This window comes from Microcaecilia unicolor, chromosome 2 (genome assembly GCF_901765095.1).
Source record: "Microcaecilia unicolor chromosome 2, aMicUni1.1, whole genome shotgun sequence".
NCBI lineage: Eukaryota > Metazoa > Chordata > Amphibia > Gymnophiona > Siphonopidae > Microcaecilia > Microcaecilia unicolor.
Window position 1 is genome coordinate 316,096,456 of NC_044032.1, and position 20,991 is coordinate 316,117,446.

Below are 20,991 nucleotides of genomic sequence, written 5' to 3' on the forward strand. Positions count from 1 at the left end.
AGGAATCCTGTTCAGAAGGAATAGATCCTAAGGAGCTTAGCTGAGATTGGGTGGCACAGCCGGTGGCGGGAGGCGGGGATAGTGCTGGGCAGACTTATACGGTCAGTGCCAGAGCCGGTGGTGGGAGGCGGGGCTGGTGGTTGGGAGGCGGGGATAGTGCTGGGCAAACTTACACGGTCTGTGCCCTGAAAAGGACAGGTACAAATCAAGGTAAGGTATACACAAAAAGTAGCACATATGAGTTTATCTTGTTGGGCAGACTGGATGGACCATGCAGGTCTTTTTCTGCCGTCATCTACTATGTTACTATATGTAGAAGGTATGGCTCTGTGACTCAGAGTCAGATGGAGTGGCATAACTGCTATTCTAAGGGTATGAACTGATAATTGATAGGATAAAAGTCAGATGTGTGGGATTAGGAAAGTAGATGATTGGTTAGTGGGATGTGCTAATTTGGTAATTGGTTTCTGGGTTGTTGTATAACATGTGCCCAGTCTATTGTATAAAAATGAGGGAAATTTATGTAGGATCGGATTCCTAAATTTCACAGCAGAAAGCTGGCATGAAATTAGGAAAGTCTCTCTAATTATTTCTTTTCTGTATTTCAGACTTTATTACTTGTTTCCAGAATAAACTTTTCTTTTTATTTCACTTCTGAGTAAGTATTATGTGTTTTATTGGTGTAAGAAATAAATCCAAGAGCTTGGTGTTTCTCGCAGTAATCAGTTGGGGTTTGGCTAAGGTGGATGCAGACCCCAACACCAATGATGAGCTGAAGGTTTTAAAAGGTATTGGGAGGGGTGTGGGTTTGGGGGAGTGGAGGTAAAAGACCCTCAATCGTCTGGGGGAGGGAGAGATACCTGGAGTCTTCACCCACCAGCCACATCACAGCTGTGCCACTGCACAAAACACTGCAGAAAATGGAATTTTATTTGTTCCAAAGTTCGTTTTGACAGATTTCAACCAGGAACAAAACAAAACCCTACACAAACTAAAATATTCAGTATTTTCTGCTCTTACATGTACAAGGCATGCTTGAAACATGAAAACACTTAGGGTGAAAGATTCATGCTACAGTCTGAGATCTAGGACTGTGAATGATTGGAGAGCAGATGACGTCAGTAATATATACTTATTTGTATTCCCTTGTCAGGAATGTAAGACCAGATGGTCAACAGCAACATCTAAAGGCACTGAGTCTCCAATTAAAAGTGAAATCATAGCACATATGCACCAAGTTTGGGTATAAAAGATGCTGAGTCACACATGTCCCCAGATGTGCACTGCTGCAGCTGTGTACACCTTGCTGCAAACTTATGACAGGCTAGAAAGCAGCAGCATCCTTGATTTAGCAGATGGTTGCTAAGTCAGTGACCGAGTGACAGTGGCCATGTTTTCTATGGCATGAAGCAGACCTTCCATGCCAATAAATGCCCACCCTTGGCCTCCAAGATGTAGCTCTTTCACAAAGAAATGGCTCCTTTGCAATGGAAAAATCACTACTTATAATTCTCTACATGTTCCCTTCACTTCCCTGTGATTTGTTCAATACCAGATATACCAGCTCTCAGAGCTTCAGTAAGTTGCCTTTCAATGGGGCTAACCCTTCCCCCCCCAAAAAAAAACAACAACCCCCCCCATATCAGTCAATGAGGCTCAGTTGCCAGTGTTCAAGCCTCTTTTGCTGGAGACCACCACAGTTCAAGCATGGTTATGGTTGTGGGTTGAAAGTAGGAAACATCAACCCCTCCCCCCACCCCAACATTACTGCAGCACAATAGGTAGAGTCAATCCTAGGGGACAATCCCCAGTTGGAGAAGAAAAGCCTGAAAACAAAACTAAAATAAAGAAAAATATGCTATGTGCAAATCATGTAGGAAAGATGGTGAAAAATCAGGATTTCAACACATAAAAATTTATAACAAAGTAAGTGAAATTTTTAAAGAAAGAAAGAACAGACAGCCTACAGCTTCCCCTACCAGTGCCACTACTCTCTAACTTTCAAATACATACTTTGGAGTTTCACAGCCAGTTCCACAGAGTCTGATCTCTCTGGTTAAGAGAGGAGGAATATAGCAGCTAACCCTGGCTGATGAGAAACAAGAAGAGGGAAAAAAATGACCAAGCATTCATATTGAAGTGATCTCCACCCCCAATCCCTTGAAGTGTTCGGCTGTCACTGCGCTGCACTGGTCAGGCTGTTAGAAGAGTCACTCATCCCATTCTCATTCTTCTGCAGAGTCTTCACAGCACTGGGGACCTGCAGCCCTGTGTACAGTGTTAGTCCACCACACCAGACCTAGAAATGAAGAGAGAAGAATGTATGGTTACAAAGAGGGGAAAATTGTTAAACATCCCAACAGTTAATGAAGGTCACATTGTCCATAAGGTATATGCCATGGGTCTGATATCCATCAGACTGATGACTGGGAAAGTTATCTAGATATGTTTATCCAGTTAAGTCTTGTTGAATTTCCAGATCAAGTTAACTATATATAGGGACATGACAAGGCTGTGGTTTAGGCATACCCAAACCACAGCCTTCTCATGCCCCCTTTATCAGTCTCTGTGTCTAATAAGTAATACATGTACATTATAAAATGGGAAGCCACATTCATATTAGAGAAATATGCATGTTGGCCTTAAGGCCTGAAGAAGCAGATGCAAGGGCTGAAGGAACCCCCCTTTAATTCTCCCCAATGCCCCCACCCCCGAAGGTGGTCTAGTGGTGGTGAGCAGGAGCTATCCCTAGTTGATCCTACTCTGTCAAGTGTGAGTTCAAAATGGTGTTTCTGAACTCTAGCGACAATCTGGTACTAGTGCCAGGGGTTAAAGCAGCCAAATAACAGGCCTTCATGTATCACATTGAATATAACTGGTTAAAGTTATCCAGACTTACTTAGATAAGTTTAGCTGGACAGTGTTAGAATATTAGCACTGTTTCGCTGAATTAAAATTGCATCTCTGAAACTCCCCAAGTGCCACTTTCTTATTACTGGGTAAATCCACATGCTTGCATGTTGCCAATTTTTTTTTTTTTTGCCCCCACAGCTTCTGCTGGATATTTTATGTATTTATCACACTTTGTGCTGCCTTCTCTTTCGCTTCTCATGACAACTCCCTCTGCCCTTGAGCTTCCTGCTTGTATTTTATCATCTCTCTTTCTCTTCTTCTGGAGTACATCCTTAGCCCTTTTGGCTCTCTACATATGCTTTACACCACTTTGGTGGTAGTGTTTTGAATTGTCTGACTTACAAATGCTTTGTTGTACAGGTGGTCTGCTGAACTGAACACAGTTCCCAAGGAGAAGCCCTGCAGAGGTCTTTATACAGTTTAAATTAATTTTCTCATTTTACTAGTGATATATCTCTGTACACTCTATGAGCTTTCCCAAATGCTCTGTCATACTGAATGGATACCTTGAGCTCAGACTGCTAGTTCCTTTCCTCCACAAAAAAAACTTATAATTCTTATATATCTGCACCTCAAATAAGTGATGGAAAAATTTGGTCTTACCTGCTAATTTTCTTTCCTTAAGTTCAACCAGACCAGTCCAGCAAATGGAGACAAACATAAGAGCTGTAAGCTTTGCCCTAGGAGAGCACAATGCATCCCCAGTTTTGCAGTATTCCTGTAATAAAGCAAGTGTTGAAAATCAAACCTCCCTCATCATCAAATTTCCAGGAGGAGATAATCTGAAGTCCTTCATCATAAGGTACACCCACTCAAGAAACTCCATGGAAACGTTTGGTGCCATAACTCATCTAGAAAAAGAATTGGAAAACTAGAAACCTGATAAAGAAGCAGGTCTCTGGACTGATCTGATTGAACTCAAGAAAATTAGCAGGTAAGACTAACTTTTCCATCCTTTTCATCCACTAAACCTGTCCAGAAACACATGGGGTGAAGCAAAGCAATCTTCACACTGGATGAGATGATAAAACCCTTGCTGCAAGTACTCCAGCACCAAAAGCAGCATCTTCTCTGGCTTAGAATAGGAGTACAAACAGATCAAGTAATGGCCCTATAAATCTCAGCAGGAGACAGCAACTACAGTTTCACCCAGAATTTATTTATTTATTTATGCATTCTGGTATCCCACTGTTATCCAAAACAAGTTTCGGTTCAAAGTGGCTTACAATTTACATTCTTATGAAATTACAATGACTGTTTACAGTTTGCCTGCTGGTGGAAGTTACAATTATGATTTACATTTGGAAGCGACTAGTGGTATAGAGGCGACTAACAGTGATGGTTTATGATTAGGAAACAGGAAGATCTTCGCTGGCTTAATTACTCAGTTGTAGAGTTTTTTAAAAAGGTAGGTTTTCAGTTCTTTTTTGAATTGGAGGTAGTTGGTGATGCATCTTGTGAGCTTTGGTATTGAGTTCTACCATCTGGAACTCAGGTAACTAAATCCAGCCATGTAGATAGTTTTGTAGGTTATGTTTCTGCAGTTGGGTAGGTGAAGAAGCAGGTAGCTTCTGGTTTAGAGAGTTACACGGGGACAGAAATCTAACCCGTCTCCGCCCATCCCTGTGGGAATCTAACCTGTGCCCGTGGGAATCTAACCTGTCCCCGCCACAAGTAATCTCCTCCACCCCAGCTCCCAATACGCCCAGCCTTTGCCGTGCTGCAGTCACCTTGATTCCCCCCACTCAAGAAAGCCAGATTCTACAAGCAGTAAAAATTCTAGTAAAAATAACATATTTCATTTTCTTCTGTACTCTGCTAAGCCAGCAGATGTACAGGTTAGCAGGACCCAAAGCATTCCAAAACAAGTCAGAAACAACTCAGTTTAACTTAATTGTTCAACCGTCCTTAGAATTCACCTTTGGGTTTAAAAAGCAAAACCATGTGCATCTACAGACTGGATAAATGAATTAAATCAAAGTTTAAAGCAAATGCCCTTAATATGTAATACTTGGTAGCAATAATGAAACAGTGATAGAATATTCACATAGCAAGCAGCCTTAGGTAACAGAATTATTTTCCACTGAACATAATTAAATTTGTATAAAGTTGGCGGCTAATACTATGCTGAACTGGACAATGCTGGCAATTTAGACTGACGTTGGACAGAACTTCTGCATGAAGGAAACCCTTCCCTCATTATTCAATACCTCTCTGTGAAATAGTAGCAATAAAAAAGGCAAGTGCATTTTTATAATATACCACTGCAATCCACAAAACAAAAGGAGAAAATTTTGTGGAAACATGCTATCTTTTAATGTAGGCACAGGAAATAAAGATTTTAAATGCTCCCAGGTTTCAACCTAATTCATGTTTAATGTGGGATATAAACAGTGCTTTCTTTGTAGAAAAAAAGGTGCCAGTACTCATTATGGGTGGGGTCACCACATATGGCTCCACCCCTATTGATAGCCACACCCCTTATACCAGCCATGGTGCATATAAACAGACATCATTGAAAATATCATACTAGTATAGGAGAAAAAAATAACGTGATTTTTTTTCATTATAAATAATTTCTGTAAGCTGTTACAGCTCCAGTATACCCAGTGCAAAATAAGACAGCGGATGTAAATTCTCAAATTGGACATATTTTAAACACTAAAATGAAAATAAAATGATTTTTTCTACCTTTGTTGTCTGGTGACTTTGTTTTTCTATCCATATTGGTCCCATTCTCTGATTCTGCCGCTCTCTATCTGTTCCCTTAACTCCATTTCCAGGGCTTCCTTTCCATTTATTTCTTTACTTTCCTCCGTTCTTCTTCATTTCTTGCCATACATCCATAAGTAAAAGCTGGGTCCTCCTCCATGGAACTGACTGGAGGAGGTATAATGTGGATCCAGCTTTTGCCTATTTTCTCCATCCATGTGCAGTTTTTCTCCTCTCTTCCATTTCCCTCATCTCCATCCATGTTGTAACCAGGTCACCCTTCCAGATGGGGCCGAGGTTGTCCCTGCTTAGCTTCCACTGCCTTCCGTGAGCTTTGCTAGCCAGACACCTCACTTTTTCTCTCTCTCTCCTTCTTGTAGATTTTAAGAAACTCATGCACACTCACAGCCGTTAGAAAACAATCAAAGTTCTTTAATGTTCCAGCTCTCTTAACACCAGATTAATCTGGCTTAAACAACTCCTTCAATCAGTGGACTTTATCTCCTAATGGGTCATCCTCCCATCTACTATAATAAAACGCAGCCTTAACGTTCTGAGGACACTGACGTCACTGAAGTCACTCACACACCGGTTCGTGGTTTCATGGTGGTGAAGCCACATCTTCATGCTCCGCCCTCGCGTCACACGTGATGACGTCGAGGGCGGAACACGAAAACAAATTAACGCACGGGGAGCTCCGCGTGTTTCCCTACTCTTCCCCTTCCAACAAATCCCAGCCGCCGCTGCCGTGCACATGAACCCAGCCCCTCTCGCCACATAGCCCTGCCCCTTACAACTTACCGCCCCGCCCACGGTAGCACACGCTTAACCTCACCAACCTCCCTCCCCCCGTCATCTCCCCTCCCCTTACGCGTGTCTCCCTGGTGGTCTAGAGGTACCTGTTCCGTCGGCCCAGGAAAGAAAGAGCCCCCTCTTTCCTCCCGTAGCAGTGGCTTCCTTGCTGCATCGTGTGGGAGTCCGGCTCTCGGCGTTTGAAAATGGCCGCTGAGAGTTCAAACTGCCTCGCGAGACTTCAACTCTAGGCAGCCATTTTGAAACGCCGAGAGCCGGACTCCCACAAGATGCAGCAAGGAAGCCACCACTACGGGAGGAAAGAGAGGGCTCTTTCTTTCCTGGGCCGACGGAACAGGTACCGTAAGGGGAGGGGAAGGGAGTCCCGTGCCCGCTAGCGCCCGTTTCATTGGCGCCAGAAACGGACCATTTTACTAGTCTTTACATATTGCAGACTCATTGCAGTTTTCTGCTTCAAATCCTACCAAACCTCCAGCAGCACTATCTTATCAGCAGACAGTTTTGGTGATTAGGTGATGCCACATCATCTCTTACACAATACAATGCGGCTTACATGGGGCAATGGAGGGTTAAGTGACTTGCCCAGAGTCACAAGGAGCTGCCTGTGCCTGAAGTGGGAATCGAACTCAGTTCCTCAGTTCCCTAGAACCAAAGTCCACCACCCTAACCACTAGGCCACTCCTCCACTTTCACAGCTCAGGTCCCTGGTCCCACCCTCCTTCTGATTACCCGAGTTCCATATGTGCTTACCAGAACACAGAGAAATATACGCTTCTTCCACCAGCGAGTCGTTCAAAACAATCCCACCACTGCCACCATTTTGTAACCAGGTCACCCTTCCAGATGGGGCCGAGGTCATCCCTGCTTAGCTTCCATCGCCTTCTGTGAGCTTTGCTAGCCAGACACCTCACTTTTCCTCTCTCTCTCCTTCTTGTAGATTTTAAGTAGAGAGGTGTAGATTTTAAGAAACTCATGCACACTCATAGCTGTTAGAAAACAATCAAAGTTCTTTATTGTTCCAGCTCTCTTAACACCAAATTAATCTGGCTTAAACACCTCCTTCAATCAGTGGACTTTATCTCCTAATGGGTCGTCCTCCCATCTATATATATAAAAGGCACTTTGAAGCCTCAAGCCGGAAACTTGAGGCGCCCGAGATATCCGGTTTGGTCTGCAGGCTCCAGTCACTGTAGCTCCGCCCTCGCGTCAAAACGCGATTATGTTGAGGGCAGGGCGGCCCTCGCGTCAAAACGCGATGACGTTGAGGGCGGGGCGGCCCTCGCAACCACGTCACTGAGGGACGAACGGAGGAAGAGGAGAGGTGTGCAACTCGGAACGGAGGCACGGAGGGGGTGTCTGCAACTCGGGAGGGAGGACGGGGGGGGGGGGGGGGGGATTACCCTGCTAGCGCCCGTTTCATTTTTTCCAGAAACGGGCATTTCTTACTAGTCTTTACATATTGCAGACTCATTCTCCCCTTGACAATTGCAGTTTCCTGCTTCAAACCCCACCAAACCTCCAGCAGCACTGTCTTATCAGCAGACAGTTTTGGTGATTAGGTGATGCCACATCATCTCTTACACAATACAGTCTGAGTTTTCCAGTGCACAATCCTGCTCAGAAACAATCTAACTTTCAACAGCACTACCTTTTGTGAGCAGACAGTACTGTAGCAAGTTGTGCTCTCCAGTCTCTTCTCCACTGCTTTACTCCCAGCTTTCCCCAACTCCACAGCCGGGGCAATGCTAAGGCTACAAAAGCTTTCACCTTGTCTGCCCGGGTTAGAGCAAAACCAGCCACTTCCATACACTCCTCCTTGCCTTCTTTTCCCACCTCCTCTTTATCACAAACCATATCCTCCCTCCTCCCTAAGCTCCCCCAGCTGTTCCTCATTTCCAGGATCAGACCTCATCTCCCAATCCGTTATTCCCCCTTCCCTCTCCTGGGAGTCCAGCTGACCCTGCACTGGCTTCTGGGGAGAGTAGTATTCCTCCTTAACTAAAGCTTTCTCCAGCAGTTTGGCCCCTAGAGGGCGCACTGCTCTCCTAGCTGGGCTGAATGACCGGGGAAGCTGATGGCTAAAAGAACCACTATCCCCCTTTTCCCGCACCAGCACTCCAGAGTGCTCACAATGTGCGTCTTCTTCTTTTTTCTTTCCTTCCCTCCATCCATGTCCAGCACGTCTCCTCCCCTCCATCCATGTCCAGCATGTCTCCTCTCTTCCCTCCCATGTATCCATATAGAGCAATAATTCTCTCTCCCCTCTCCTTTATCCAAGTCCAGCATTTCTCCTCTCTCCCCGCCAACCCTTCCATCCATCCATGCCCAGCAATTTATCTCCTGCTCTCCTCTCCATTTCCAGCATTTCTCCTTTCTTCCATGCCCTCCCATCCATGTGTATGTCCTTCCTCTCTTCCCTCCCCTCCATCTATGTCCAGCATGTCACCTCTCTCCCCTGCCCGCCCCTCCCATATCCAGCGATTCTCCTCTGTCCCCTGTCCTCCCATGCCATCCATGTCCGATTCTCCTCTCTCCCCTTCCCTCCCCTCCCATCCATGTCTGATTCTCCTCTCTCCCCTGCCCTCTCCTTCCATCCATGTCCAGCGAATCTCTCTTCCCTGACCTCCCCTCCCATCCATTTCCAGTGATTCTTCTCTGCCCCTTGTTCTCCACTGCCATCCATGTCCAGCGATTCTCCTCTCTCCCCTGCCCTCCCATCCATGTCCAGCAATTCTCTCTTCCCTGCCCTCCCCTCCCCTCCATGTCCAGCGATTCTCTCTCCCCTCCCATGATGTCCAGCGATTCTCCTCTCTCCCCTGCCTTGTTGTTTCAACTTCCCGTTTCCGCATAGGCGGGACTCACATAGGGAAGCTCCGATGCTGCCAGCCTCTCTCAATCGCTGCCTGCACCGTTCGCACTGCCGAGTCTGACGTAGTAGTAAGTAGGGGAGTGACAGGAAGGGTGCAGGACTGCCGGGGTACCAGTGCGTACCGGCACAAAAAAGCACTGGATATAAATGTAATAGGTAAATAAATAGATTAGAAAGTCTGAATGTTGAGCACCTGATTCTCATAGCATTGTATCTGTTTTAGTGGCCCATTACCAGCAGAAAAAAAATCTCTGCACGAATGTAACAGTGTTAGGGTGTCCACGCTCCTCCAAATGACACACTGATTATAATTTATAAACAAATTACTACTACCTATGAAATGTTATTCCGTTATTATACTTCCGCTGTGTACATCCGTATGCTACACAAGTCAGTATGTTTGAAAATATAAGATTAAATAAAAATGCTACCAACAATAAAGAACGTGGATGCAGCAGCTCATAGGTTTGTTTGCTTTGTTTTGAGTGTACAGTGATGACGGCTGTGCAAGGAAGGTTTTCAAATCCCTCCCTCCCACCCACACACCATTCATACACCTCTCCTCCAGCCATGGATGTCCTCCCCACACATACCTCACATCACCCTGGTGGTCTAGTGGCTTGCATCAGGGCAGGAAAGGTCCCCACGCTTTCCTGCCTGCTGCTGCTGATCCTCGTCACCGTTGCTGGTTTAAAATGGCCACCGAAAGTTCAAGCAGCAGCTTGAAGTCTCGGTGGCCATTTTAAACAAGCAGTAGAGAAAGGATCGGCAGAAGCAGGCAGGAAAGTGTGGGGACCTTTCCTGCCCCGAAGCAAACCTCTAGACCACCAGGGTAATCTGAGGTATGGATGGAGAGAAAACAAAGCTCCGATTTAGTTCTGCAGGAACCCCGCAGGACCCAGATCCATCCCCGCAGGTTCCCCATGGACCTTGGTACATCCCTACAGGATCCCCATGGTCCTGGAGGGGATCCCTGCAGGATTCCCAAGGTATCCATGGGAATCTCGCTATCCCCGTTCCTGTGCAGCACTCTACTCTGGTTTCTGGGCTTGTGTTTGGGGATAGTTCGATCATATCTATCATGTATTCAGGCAACATACCAAATAACATTTTGTAGATTAATCTTCAAAGCTAGCACAGTCTTGCTTTGATTGGTAACCAGTTTAGTTTTTCAAGCAGCGAAGTGGCACTTTTCGAATTTTAACTTCTTAAATATTAGTCATGCCGCTGTGTTTTGAACGGTTTGTAGCGATTTTAATGTGTTTTCTTTACACCCTACATATGCTGCATTACAATAGCTAATTGTGATAGTATCAACGATTGTACTTTTATCCAGAATGATTGACTTGGAAAATAGTCTCTGATCCTTCTCAGTTTCCAGTGTTCTGAAGCATTTTGTTATTACTGCCGATATTTGACTGAGATGTTTGTCAAGGATGATTCCCAGTATTTTTAGCTGTGTTTTGATTTTATATGTTTGATTATTGATTGTGATGTTTTGGTGTGATGTGGGGTTGTGTGGATAGAACCAGGAATTTGGTTTTGTCACTATTTAGTTTGAGTTTGAATGTTGCTGACTAGTTTTCCTTGAGTTCCGGACCTGTTTTGACTTTGTCCAGTATTTCTGTGACACTACTTTTGAATGGTATGTAAATAATGACATCAGCTGCGTGTATGAATGGGTTGAAGCCCATTAGTTTCAGGTTTTTTTTCCCTGAGTGGGGCCATCAGTACACTGAACAGTATAGGTGATATTGGGGAGCCCTGTGGTACCCGACAATTGGAGATCCAGAAGGCTGATAACTGGTTGGACATTTTCACTATGTAGGATCTGGTCTTTAGGAAGCCATCAAACCATGCGGCCACTGTCCCAATGATTCCCATGTAGTCAAACAGGGTCATTAGTGTTCCGTGATCTACTAGATCGAATGTACTTGACATATCAAATTGTAGTAATAGTATACTCTGACCTTGGCTTATCAAACACCTGAACTTTGTTATCAGGGTTATTATGACCGTTTTGGTGTTGTGTTGTAGTGTGAATCCTGATTGGGATTTATGAAGGTACGAGAATTTATCATGTATTCCATTAGTTGTTGTGCTACCAGGCCATTGTTTTGGTCAATAGCTGTCACGTCTGTCACTGCTATCAGGAGCCCTTGTGCTGATCCAGGGACCAGCAGTCAGAAGCCCAACACTTCACCTGCAGCGAACACCGTTCCCCAGCGGTTTAGCCCCTGGGTTCAGGTGGCCAACAGGACTTAGGAAGTCGGGTTAGAGAGAGGACTCAGGCTCAGACAGAGCTATACAGAAATCTGGTCCAGGCAGTGGTCAAGGCAGGCGGCGATCCAGCAGTGGTCGGGTCCAGGCAGTAGTCAGGTCAGGCAGCGATCTAGCAGAGGTCAGGTCCAGAAAGTAGTCAGGTCAGGCAGCAATTCCAGCAGTAGTCAGCAAGGAAGAACAGCAACAAGAAAAACGCACCAGATACCAGGAAAGTAGTAAATGAGGCAAAGAAGTAGTGAGAAGTTCCTGGTTTTAAAGTGAAGGCATCTGACATCAGAATAGACGCACCCAGGGTGTAAGTGCCCAGACACAGGCGCGCCAAAGTGTAGACACACCCAGATGTAGACATGCATGAAGTGTAGGTGCAACCAAGAGTAGGCGCACCCAAGCTGGAGATACTCAGAAGAGAGGTATTAAGCGCATCGTAGGTGTGTACATCTGCCTCCACATTTGATATTCCAGGTTCATGACAGTACCCCCCCCCCCCCCCCTTCACAGTCCCCACTCCAGCCCGGACCGGGCTTGGACAGGTAACAAGAGTGGTCAGGAGCATGTACTTTAGTAGCAGGTTCCCAGGAATTATATTCCAAGATATTAAGTAATACAGCTTGCCTGCCTGGCATTTTGAGTCTAAGATTTCTGTTACCTCGAATTCAGTAGTGTAAAGGAGATTGGGTCGTGTAGGTTCACAATGCCATCTGGAGGGGACGAAGGGCTTTGTCACGATTGTGGTCGTGACCCCTCTCAGACTCACCTTATTTCTGGCGGTCAGCTTCTGAGCTGGCTTCTGTCTGTTCTTCCTGAGTTAGTTCTGTCTCTGTGTGCTAGCTGCTTCCAGCATGGCTCTGATTACTCCACTATACTGCACCTGTGTGTGTTAAGCCTCTCTGTGCTTCAGTATGCTTTCTGCCTGTGTCTTGGTTTGTGTTCCTCTTGCCCTCTGGTGGCCAGAACCGGTGGCTGCCATAGACTTTCCAGACTTTCTTTCTGGTCCGGTCCAGATATTCCAGCCCTCCAGACTTGGTTTGAAGTTTGGCAGCTAGCCTCACCCGTAGCGGCCTCATGATTCCTGCAGCTGAGTTTCAGCTGCTGATGGGTTTATTACCACTTGGAACCTTCTGAGTTTGCCTTTGCATCGTCTAAGGTCCCTGGTTTGTTGGTGCTTTGTTGCACTGTTGCCTAGTCTGGTTTCTTGTATTGTTCCTTGTCTGATTCAAGTTAATCCTGTCTCTTCTGTCAGTATTTGTACCCTGTTTTAGTGGCTGCTCTGCAGCTTTCAGTCCTGTCTCTTGTCTGTCAGTATTTGTACCCTGTTTTAGTGGCTGCTCTGCAGCTTTCAGTCCTGTCTCTTGTCTGTCAGTATTTGTACACTGTTTCAGTGGCTGCGTGGCAGCTTTCAGTTCCTGTCCTTTAGCGTGTCCATTTCCTGCTTTGTGTAGTATTGTCTGTCTGTGAGTCCTAGCCCAGTTTCCTGCCTTGCTGCCCATGTATATTCCTTTCCCCTCTGACCCTCAGTCCCTGTTCAGCCTAGTTGGTATCCAGTGCCTGCCCTGTCTGGTAAGTCCTGCCAGCCGCCTGCACCCAGGGGCTCAACTCCTGGGGATGGGCGGTCAAGCGCAGGTGAAGTCTAGCTGTTTCTGTCAGAGTTCTGAAATTTGAGTGAACAGACAGAGAGCAGGAAAGAAAAAAAAAAGATAGGAAAGGGCTAAAATGAAACAAACATCAATATGTCAGTGTAGTGAGGGAATGGAATGAGAGTGGAGAAAAGACAAATGAATAGCAGCTGCTTGAAGGAGAATTAACAGAAAGACAGGAAAGTGAAAAAGAGAAACTTGAACCAACATAATGGAAAAATAAAATGACCAGACAACAAAGGTAGAAAAGACACTTTATTTTGAATTTATTAACTGAAATTTGTTAGCTTGAGAAATGTGCATAGCGGATATCATTTTATTGTGTTCAGTAGAAAAAAGAAATACATTTCTGATTTTATTTCTCCACTGTAACATGCCAAGGTTCCGAGTTCAATTTTTGTCTAGATATTTTTATTTCTAATTTGTGATCCCTTGTTCTGTATTTGGTGAGAGTCTGGGCCCTTGCATATCTAACACTAGTCCTGACCCTTGATGAAGCTGGTGGGGATCCCTAACCTACATCAGTTGAGGACCTCCTCTAAAAGCAGCCAAAACTCCCTTCTCCTAAGCTTGGCAGATGGCGGCAACATCCTTGAGCCATCGATAACTAAGCATGCATGGGGTGCCAGCATCAGTGACTCAAGGCACTGTTGCTACTGCTGCCTGCCAAGCTTGGTAAAAGGGATTTCTGGCTGTCTTCGGAGGAAGTTTTCAGCTGGCAGAGCTTGGGGATCTTTATGAGCTAAAGTATATTTTGAATTGGGAGGTGCCGGGGGAGATGGGGAGGAAGGGGGCAGGGACAAAGAGAAAATTTTGTGCCCACCCACTTTGGGTTCAGGCCCACCCAAAATTGGCCGTCTGGCTATGCCACTGGCGAGACGTCATCATGTCAGCAGATGGATACATTGAGCACGAATGCTTCAAGTGTTTTGCCCATGCTGCCACTGGCCTGCCAGCTTCAGAACGTTGGAGGTGGGTTTTATTATATAGGATGAGTGGAGTGGAACAGGTGGATGTGAAGCGTCTGCTCACGCTTTCCAAAAATAGTAGGACTAGGGGGCATGCGATGAAACTACAGTGTAGTATATTTAAAACAAATAGGAGAAAATTTTTCTTCACCCAACGCGTAATTAAACTCTGGAATTCGGTGCCAGAGAACGTGGTGAAGGCGGTTAGCTTGGCAGAGTTTTAAAAGGGTTTGGACGGTTTCCTAAAGGACAAGCACATAAACCACTACTAAATGGACTTGGGAAAAATCCACAATTCCAGGAATAACATGTATAGAATGTTTGTACGTTTGGGAAGCTGCCAGGTGCCATTGACCTGGATTGGCCGCTGTCGGGGACAGGATGCTGGGCTTGATGGGCCTCTGGTCTTTTCCCAGTATGGCATTTACTTAAGTATTTAATCCCCGTCTCCAAGTAAGGAATGGGCAGGGTACCATGACTCCATCAATTTTTGTCGTTCCAAAAAAGGTGGTATATTTTAACCCATTCTGGACCAAGAGGATGACATAGACCTCCAAATTCCCCACTTTCGGATAAAAATGATGCACTCTGTCTGGATCTGAAAGAAGTTTATTCGCACATTCCAATTTGGAGACTACATCAAACATTTCTCAGGCTCACCATTTTTGGGAGAGCAATACTAGTTTCACTTGCTTCCTTTTGGGTTTGCCACTGCTTAAGTACATAAGTATTGCCACAAAGGTCCATCAAGCCCAGCATCCTATTTCCAAAAGTTGCCAATCCAAGTCACAAATACCTGGCAAGATCCCAGAAAACTCAATACATTTTATATTGCTGTTCCCAGAAATAAGCAGTGGATTTCCCCCAAGTCAATTTAATAATGGTCTATGGACTTTTCCTTTAGGAAGCCGTCCAGACCCTCTTTAAACCCTGCTAAGCTAACCGCCTTTACCACATTCTCTGGCAACAAATTCCAGAGTTTAATTACACGTTGAGTGAAGAAATATTTTCTCCGATTTGTTTTAAATTTACTACTTTGTAGCTTCATCGCATGCCCCCTAGTCCTAGTATTTTTGGAAAGAGTAAACAAATGATTCATGTCTACCCTTTCCACTCCGCTCATTATTTTATAGACCTCTATCATATCTCCCCTCAGCCATCTGTTCTCCAAGCTGAAGAGCCCTAGACGCTTCAACCTTTCCTCATAGGGACGTTGTCCCATCCCCTTTATCATTTTTGTCGCTCTTCTCTGTACCTTTTCTAATTCCACTATATCTTTTTTGAGATGCAGCGACCAGAATTGAACACAATATTCGCGATGCGGTTGCACCATGGACCGATACAAAGGCATTATAATGTCTAGAACCTTCTACAGGATCATGGTGATAATAGCAGTGATGCTGTGCAGAGAAGTTCTGATTCATCCATATTTAGATGACTGTCTCATCAGAGCAACATTGGAGTCATCAGGTTACTTATCAAGTGATCCTGCCCCTGTAGTCTCTGGACTGGGTGGTCAAATTTTAGAAGAGCAAGTTGGAGCTCTCGCACTGCATAGAATATCTCAGGGTGTGTCCATCTGGGCACCTTCAGACGCTGATATGGGTTCTTGCAGTGAAGAAGGCCTCTTGGACCTAGGATTATATGCAAGTGCTTGGCTCCATAGCAGAAATTCCCAACCTTGTCCCATAGGCTCAGGCCCACATGCAGCACCTTTAGTCTTCCTGTCATGTTGGTCAGCACGGCATCACATATTTGAGAAGTGGTTGATATGGATTGCAGAAGCTAAGGCTCCTGAGTGGTTAATATATAGGCATGAGTCTTGTTGGTTAGGGAACTCACTGTCCAGGCCTGGTGGTTCAAGAAAATGGATAAAGATCATCTTCTTGGAAACTCAAGCTATTCGGAAGGATTTGCACATTTTTCAAACTTTGGTACAAAGCAAAGTGGTCAGTGACTTTTCTGATAATACCATAGCACTGGCTAATCTCATTTGCCAGAGATGAATGATGAGTCTGATGGTGGTGAAAGAAACTGCTTGGGCCAAGTTCCATCTTGAGGCATAACTACACACACTGCAGGTTCCCAGAATGTACAGATTTCCTAAGCAGGTATGTTTTGGATCCAGGAGAATGGGAGTTAATGGAGAAGGCCTTTGTATTTGCTGTGCTCCAAAGCTGGTAGGGTACTCCGGTAATGGATTTTGGTGATGACAAGTTGGATTATTGCTAATAACAGAAACATGGCTAAATCTCCAAGATGACCCAGCACTACTGGACCTATGTCCACCAGGATTCAAAATAATACATTTCAACAGACCCAAAAAGAAGGGAGGTGGAATAGCAATAGTATACAAAATCCACTTTCACTGTAGAGTCAGTTGCTAAACACATATCCCCAACAATAGAAATATTGGCATGCAAAATCACCGACACAACACTAGCAGGTCAACTATGTATCATACTGTTCTATCGACCCCCAGGCAGCTGGTCAAACGCTCAAATAGATTTAATTGACTTTGTATCAAATACCTGCACACACCAACAAAATGTCCTATTAATTGGAGATATCAACCTACACCTAGATAAACAGAACGGCACCAGATTGCTAATGAACTTCCGTTGGTCTAGGAACTTCACAACAGCACACGGGACATCATGCCACATAAAAGGCCACCTCCTGGACATACTAGCACACAGGTTCTCAGTAAAAAACAAACACACACTGAAAATCCACAAATGGGAAGAGGTGGTCTGGTCAGAACACAACAAACTCAGTTTTACACAAAAATGGAAAGAGAATGGAAATAAGAGAACACCAAAACCACCACACACATACACAAACAGAAGGAAGGTAGAAAACTACACATTCTGGGAAACAGCGAGGAACAAACACTGTAATCTAACACCAACTAACATCCACTTCTTGAGAAACTGGGATGAACATAATAGCACCAATCAAAACGAAAACAAGAAAGAAAAAACAGCCAAGACCCTGGTACAACGGATAAACGGCTAACTATTAAAAAAAAAAAAAAACTATGCAGGAAATTAGAAAGAACATGGGTCAAAAACAAAACAGACCTAAACAAAGAAACATGGAAGAAAGCCATAAGAACTTACAATATAAAGAAAGCAAAAATCCTATATAATAAAACCCACCTCCAACATTCTGAAGCTGGCAGGCTAGTGGTAGCGTGGACAAAAACCTTGAAGCATTCGTGCTCAATGTATCCATCTGCTGACATGATGACGTCTCGCAACTCCGGTTGCGTCACAAACGACTGCGCCCAATCACAGCACAGCAGCGCCAACCAACGTCACCAATCAGCAAAAAAGTATTAAAAAAAAAAAGAAACCGCCAACGGCACAAAAAGAGAACAGCAGTGCCGGTAAAGTATTTAAAAAAAGGAAACCGCCAACGGCGCAAAAAGAGAAGAGCAGTGCCGGTAAAGCTGACACACTAGAAAACAGCCCCCCCCCCCCCCGTGCTCTGTCACTCGCCCCTCCCAAGGTGCCACTTGACCACGCCCCCCTCATCTAAATTCGGACCCCCGCCCTCTACGACTTTGGACCTCCCCCTCCTCCCCCACAGACTCCCTCTAGAATCACCGAACAATTCGTTCCTACCCTCCGCCCTCCCGTCACGACACACCTCCGGACGTATAGGACAACACTCTCTCCTCCCCCCCCCCCCCCCCCACAGGGTCGTCGCATCGTCCCTCCAAAACACTTGCAGGCAGCATCCCTCCATCGTTGCTGTTACGGCGAATGCAAGCAGCAGTCCAAAGCGTCCAGACTCTATACTTCTCTCTCTCTCACAGCACAGGTCCCGCCCGTGCGAACACAGAACATGAGAGAAAAGGACAGAGTCTACATGCTTTGGACTGCTGCAGCCGGCAGCCGTAACACCGATGATGAAGATGACTCTCACCCTCCACCCCCAACAAAAAACACATGCAGATCCAAATCCAAACCCCATGCAAAATCCTCTCAGTTAAAAAACACTTCCTCTAACTTTGCCAGCACAACACACACAAAAAAACCAAGCAAGAACACGAACACAATCCACTAAAACCCTCAACAAACGCTGACCCCCCTTCCAAATACCCTCACATTTCACCAACCCATGGACCTCCCCCCCTGTTATTGACAGACACAAACACACACACCATACCACAGAAACAAACACATTCCCCAGCAAACACCCTGACAGCCCCACCCTCTCTCACACACACACACACACTGAAACAAACACAGACACACTCTCTCTCTCTCTCACACACACACAAACTACAACCTCCACCCCAAAACCCCACTAAAAAAAGAAACACACACACATACACTGATGCACAACATTCACACTCACTCACTCACTCTCAATATATCACCCCTTCAACAATAAGACAAACACTTAAAAAATGGGCTTTGCCCTTCTCACACACGCAACAACCCCCCTTCCCCCCACCCACAGGATAAAATCCAACGCCCATCCAGAATTACATACACCCACCCATTAACACATGAGTTCAGAAGTCGTCCTACATCTTCAAGCCGTAAAGAAGAAAAAAAACAATGCAAGCACTGCCCTTAACACACATGCAACAACCCCCTTCCCCCCATCCACGGGATAAAATCCAACGCACATCCAAAATTACAGACCCCCACCAACAGTACAACAAAACAAAAAATAAAAAATGAAATGGCACATAACACAAAAATGTCAAATATTCATTACCAACACAACACAACACAATTATAAAATAAACCTCTTTCAACACAATCATTGCAGAAATCAAATACCTTGCCAGCGCCCGTTTCATTGCTCACCGAAACGGGCCTTTTTTACTAGTTATTTTATTTACCTCTATCATGTCTCCCCCTCAGCCGTCTCTTCTCCAAGCTGAAAAGCCCTAGCCTCCTTTAGTCTTTTTTCATAGGGAAGTCGTTCCATCCCTGCTATCATTTTCGTCGCCCTTTGTTGCACCTTTTCCAATTCCACTATATCTTTCTTGAGATGCGGCGACCAGAATTGGACACAATACTCAAGGTGCGGTTGCACCATGGAACGATACAATGGCATTATAACATCCTCACACCTGTTTTCTATACCTTTCCTAATAATACCCAACATTCTATTCGCTTTCCTAGCCGCAGCAGCACACTGAGCAGAAGGTTTCAGTGTATTATCAACGACACCCAGATCCCTTTCTTGGTCCGTAACTCCTAACGTGGAACCTTGCATGACGTAGCTATAATTCGGGTTCTTTTTTTCCCACATGCATTACCTTGCACTTGCTCACATTAAACATCACCTGCCATTTAGCCACCCAGTCTCCCAGTCTCGTAAGGTCCTTCTGTAATTTTTCACAATCCTCTCGCAAATTAACAACTTTGAATAACTTTGTGTCATCAGCAAATTTAATTACCTCGCTAGTTACTCCCATCTCTAAATCATTTATAAATATACTAAAGAGCAGCGGTCCTAGCACTGACCCCTGAGGAACCCCACTAACTACCCTTCTCCATTGTGAATACTGCCCATTTAACCCCACTCTCTGTTTCCTATCCAACAACCAGTTTTTAATCCACAATAGGACATTACCTCCTATCCCATGACCCTCCAATTTCCTCTGTAGCCTTTCATCAGGCACCTTGTCAAACGACTTTTGAAAATCCAGATACACAATATCAACCGTCTCCCCTTTGTCCACATATAAGTTTACTCCTTCAAAGAATTGAAGTAAATTGGTCAGGCAAGATTTCCCCACACTAAAGCCGTGCTGACTTGGTCTCAGTAATCCATGTCCTCGGATGTGCTCTGTAATTTTGTTTTTAATAATAGCCTCTACCATTTCCCCGGCACCGACGTCAAACTCACCGGTCTATAATTTCCCGGATCTCCCCTGGAACCTTTTTAAAAAATCGGCGTTACATTGGCCACCTTCCAATCTTCCGGTACCACGCTCGGTTTTAAGGATAAATTGCATATCACTAACAGTAGCTCCGCAAGTTTATTTTTCAGTTCTATCAGTACTCTAGGATGAATACCATCCGGTCCAGGTGATTTGCTACTCTTCAGTTTGCCGAACTGCCCCATTACGCCCTCCAGGTTTACCGTGAATTCAGTAAGTTTCTCCGACTTATCCGCTTGAAATACCATTTCCAACACCGGTATCCCACCCAAATCTTCCTCGGTGAAGACCGAAGCAAAGAATTCATTTAATCTCTCCGCTACGTCTTTGTCTTCCTTGATTGCCCCTTTTACCCCTTGGTCATCCGATTCTTTTGCTGGCTTCCTGCTTTTAATATACCGAAAAAATTTTTTACTATGTTTTTTTGCCTCTACTGCTATCTTTTTTCCGTAATCCCTCTTGGCCTTCTTTATCTGTGCCTTGCATTTGCTTTGACACTCCTTATGCTGCTTCTTGTTATTTTCAGACGGTTCCTTCTTCCATTTTCTGAAGGCGTTTCTTTTAGCCCTAATAGCTTCCTTTACCTCACTTTTTAACCATGCCGGCTGTCTTTTGGACTTCTGTCTTTCTTTTCTAATTCGCGGAATATGTTTGGCCTGGGCCTCCAGGATGGTATTTTTGAATAGCATCCACGCCTGTTGTACAGTTTTTACCCTCTCAGTTGCCCCTCTAAGTTTTTTCTTAACCGTTCTTCTCATTTTATCAAACTCTCCTTTTTTAAAGTTAAACGCTAACGTATTTGACTTCCTATGTATAGTTAACTTCAAGGTTGATATCAAAACTGATCTTATTATGATCACTGTTATCAAGTGGCCCCAGTACCAT

The 20,991-nt window shown here is 44.9% G+C and overlaps 1 protein-coding gene across 2 annotated transcripts in view; it reads right to left on the reverse strand.

Moving 5' to 3' along the window:
* Positions 1–316: 316 nt before the first annotated feature.
* Positions 317–20,991, reverse strand: part of FSD1L (fibronectin type III and SPRY domain containing 1 like) — a 525,899-nt gene continuing 505,224 nt past the window's right edge. For both annotated transcript variants that reach the window (XM_030194325.1, XM_030194324.1), the window contains one exon: positions 317–2,299. In XM_030194325.1, the coding sequence (XP_030050185.1) occupies positions 2,177–2,299 (123 nt within the window). In that variant the 3' untranslated portion in view covers positions 317–2,176. The remainder of the gene's footprint in view (positions 2,300–20,991) is intronic.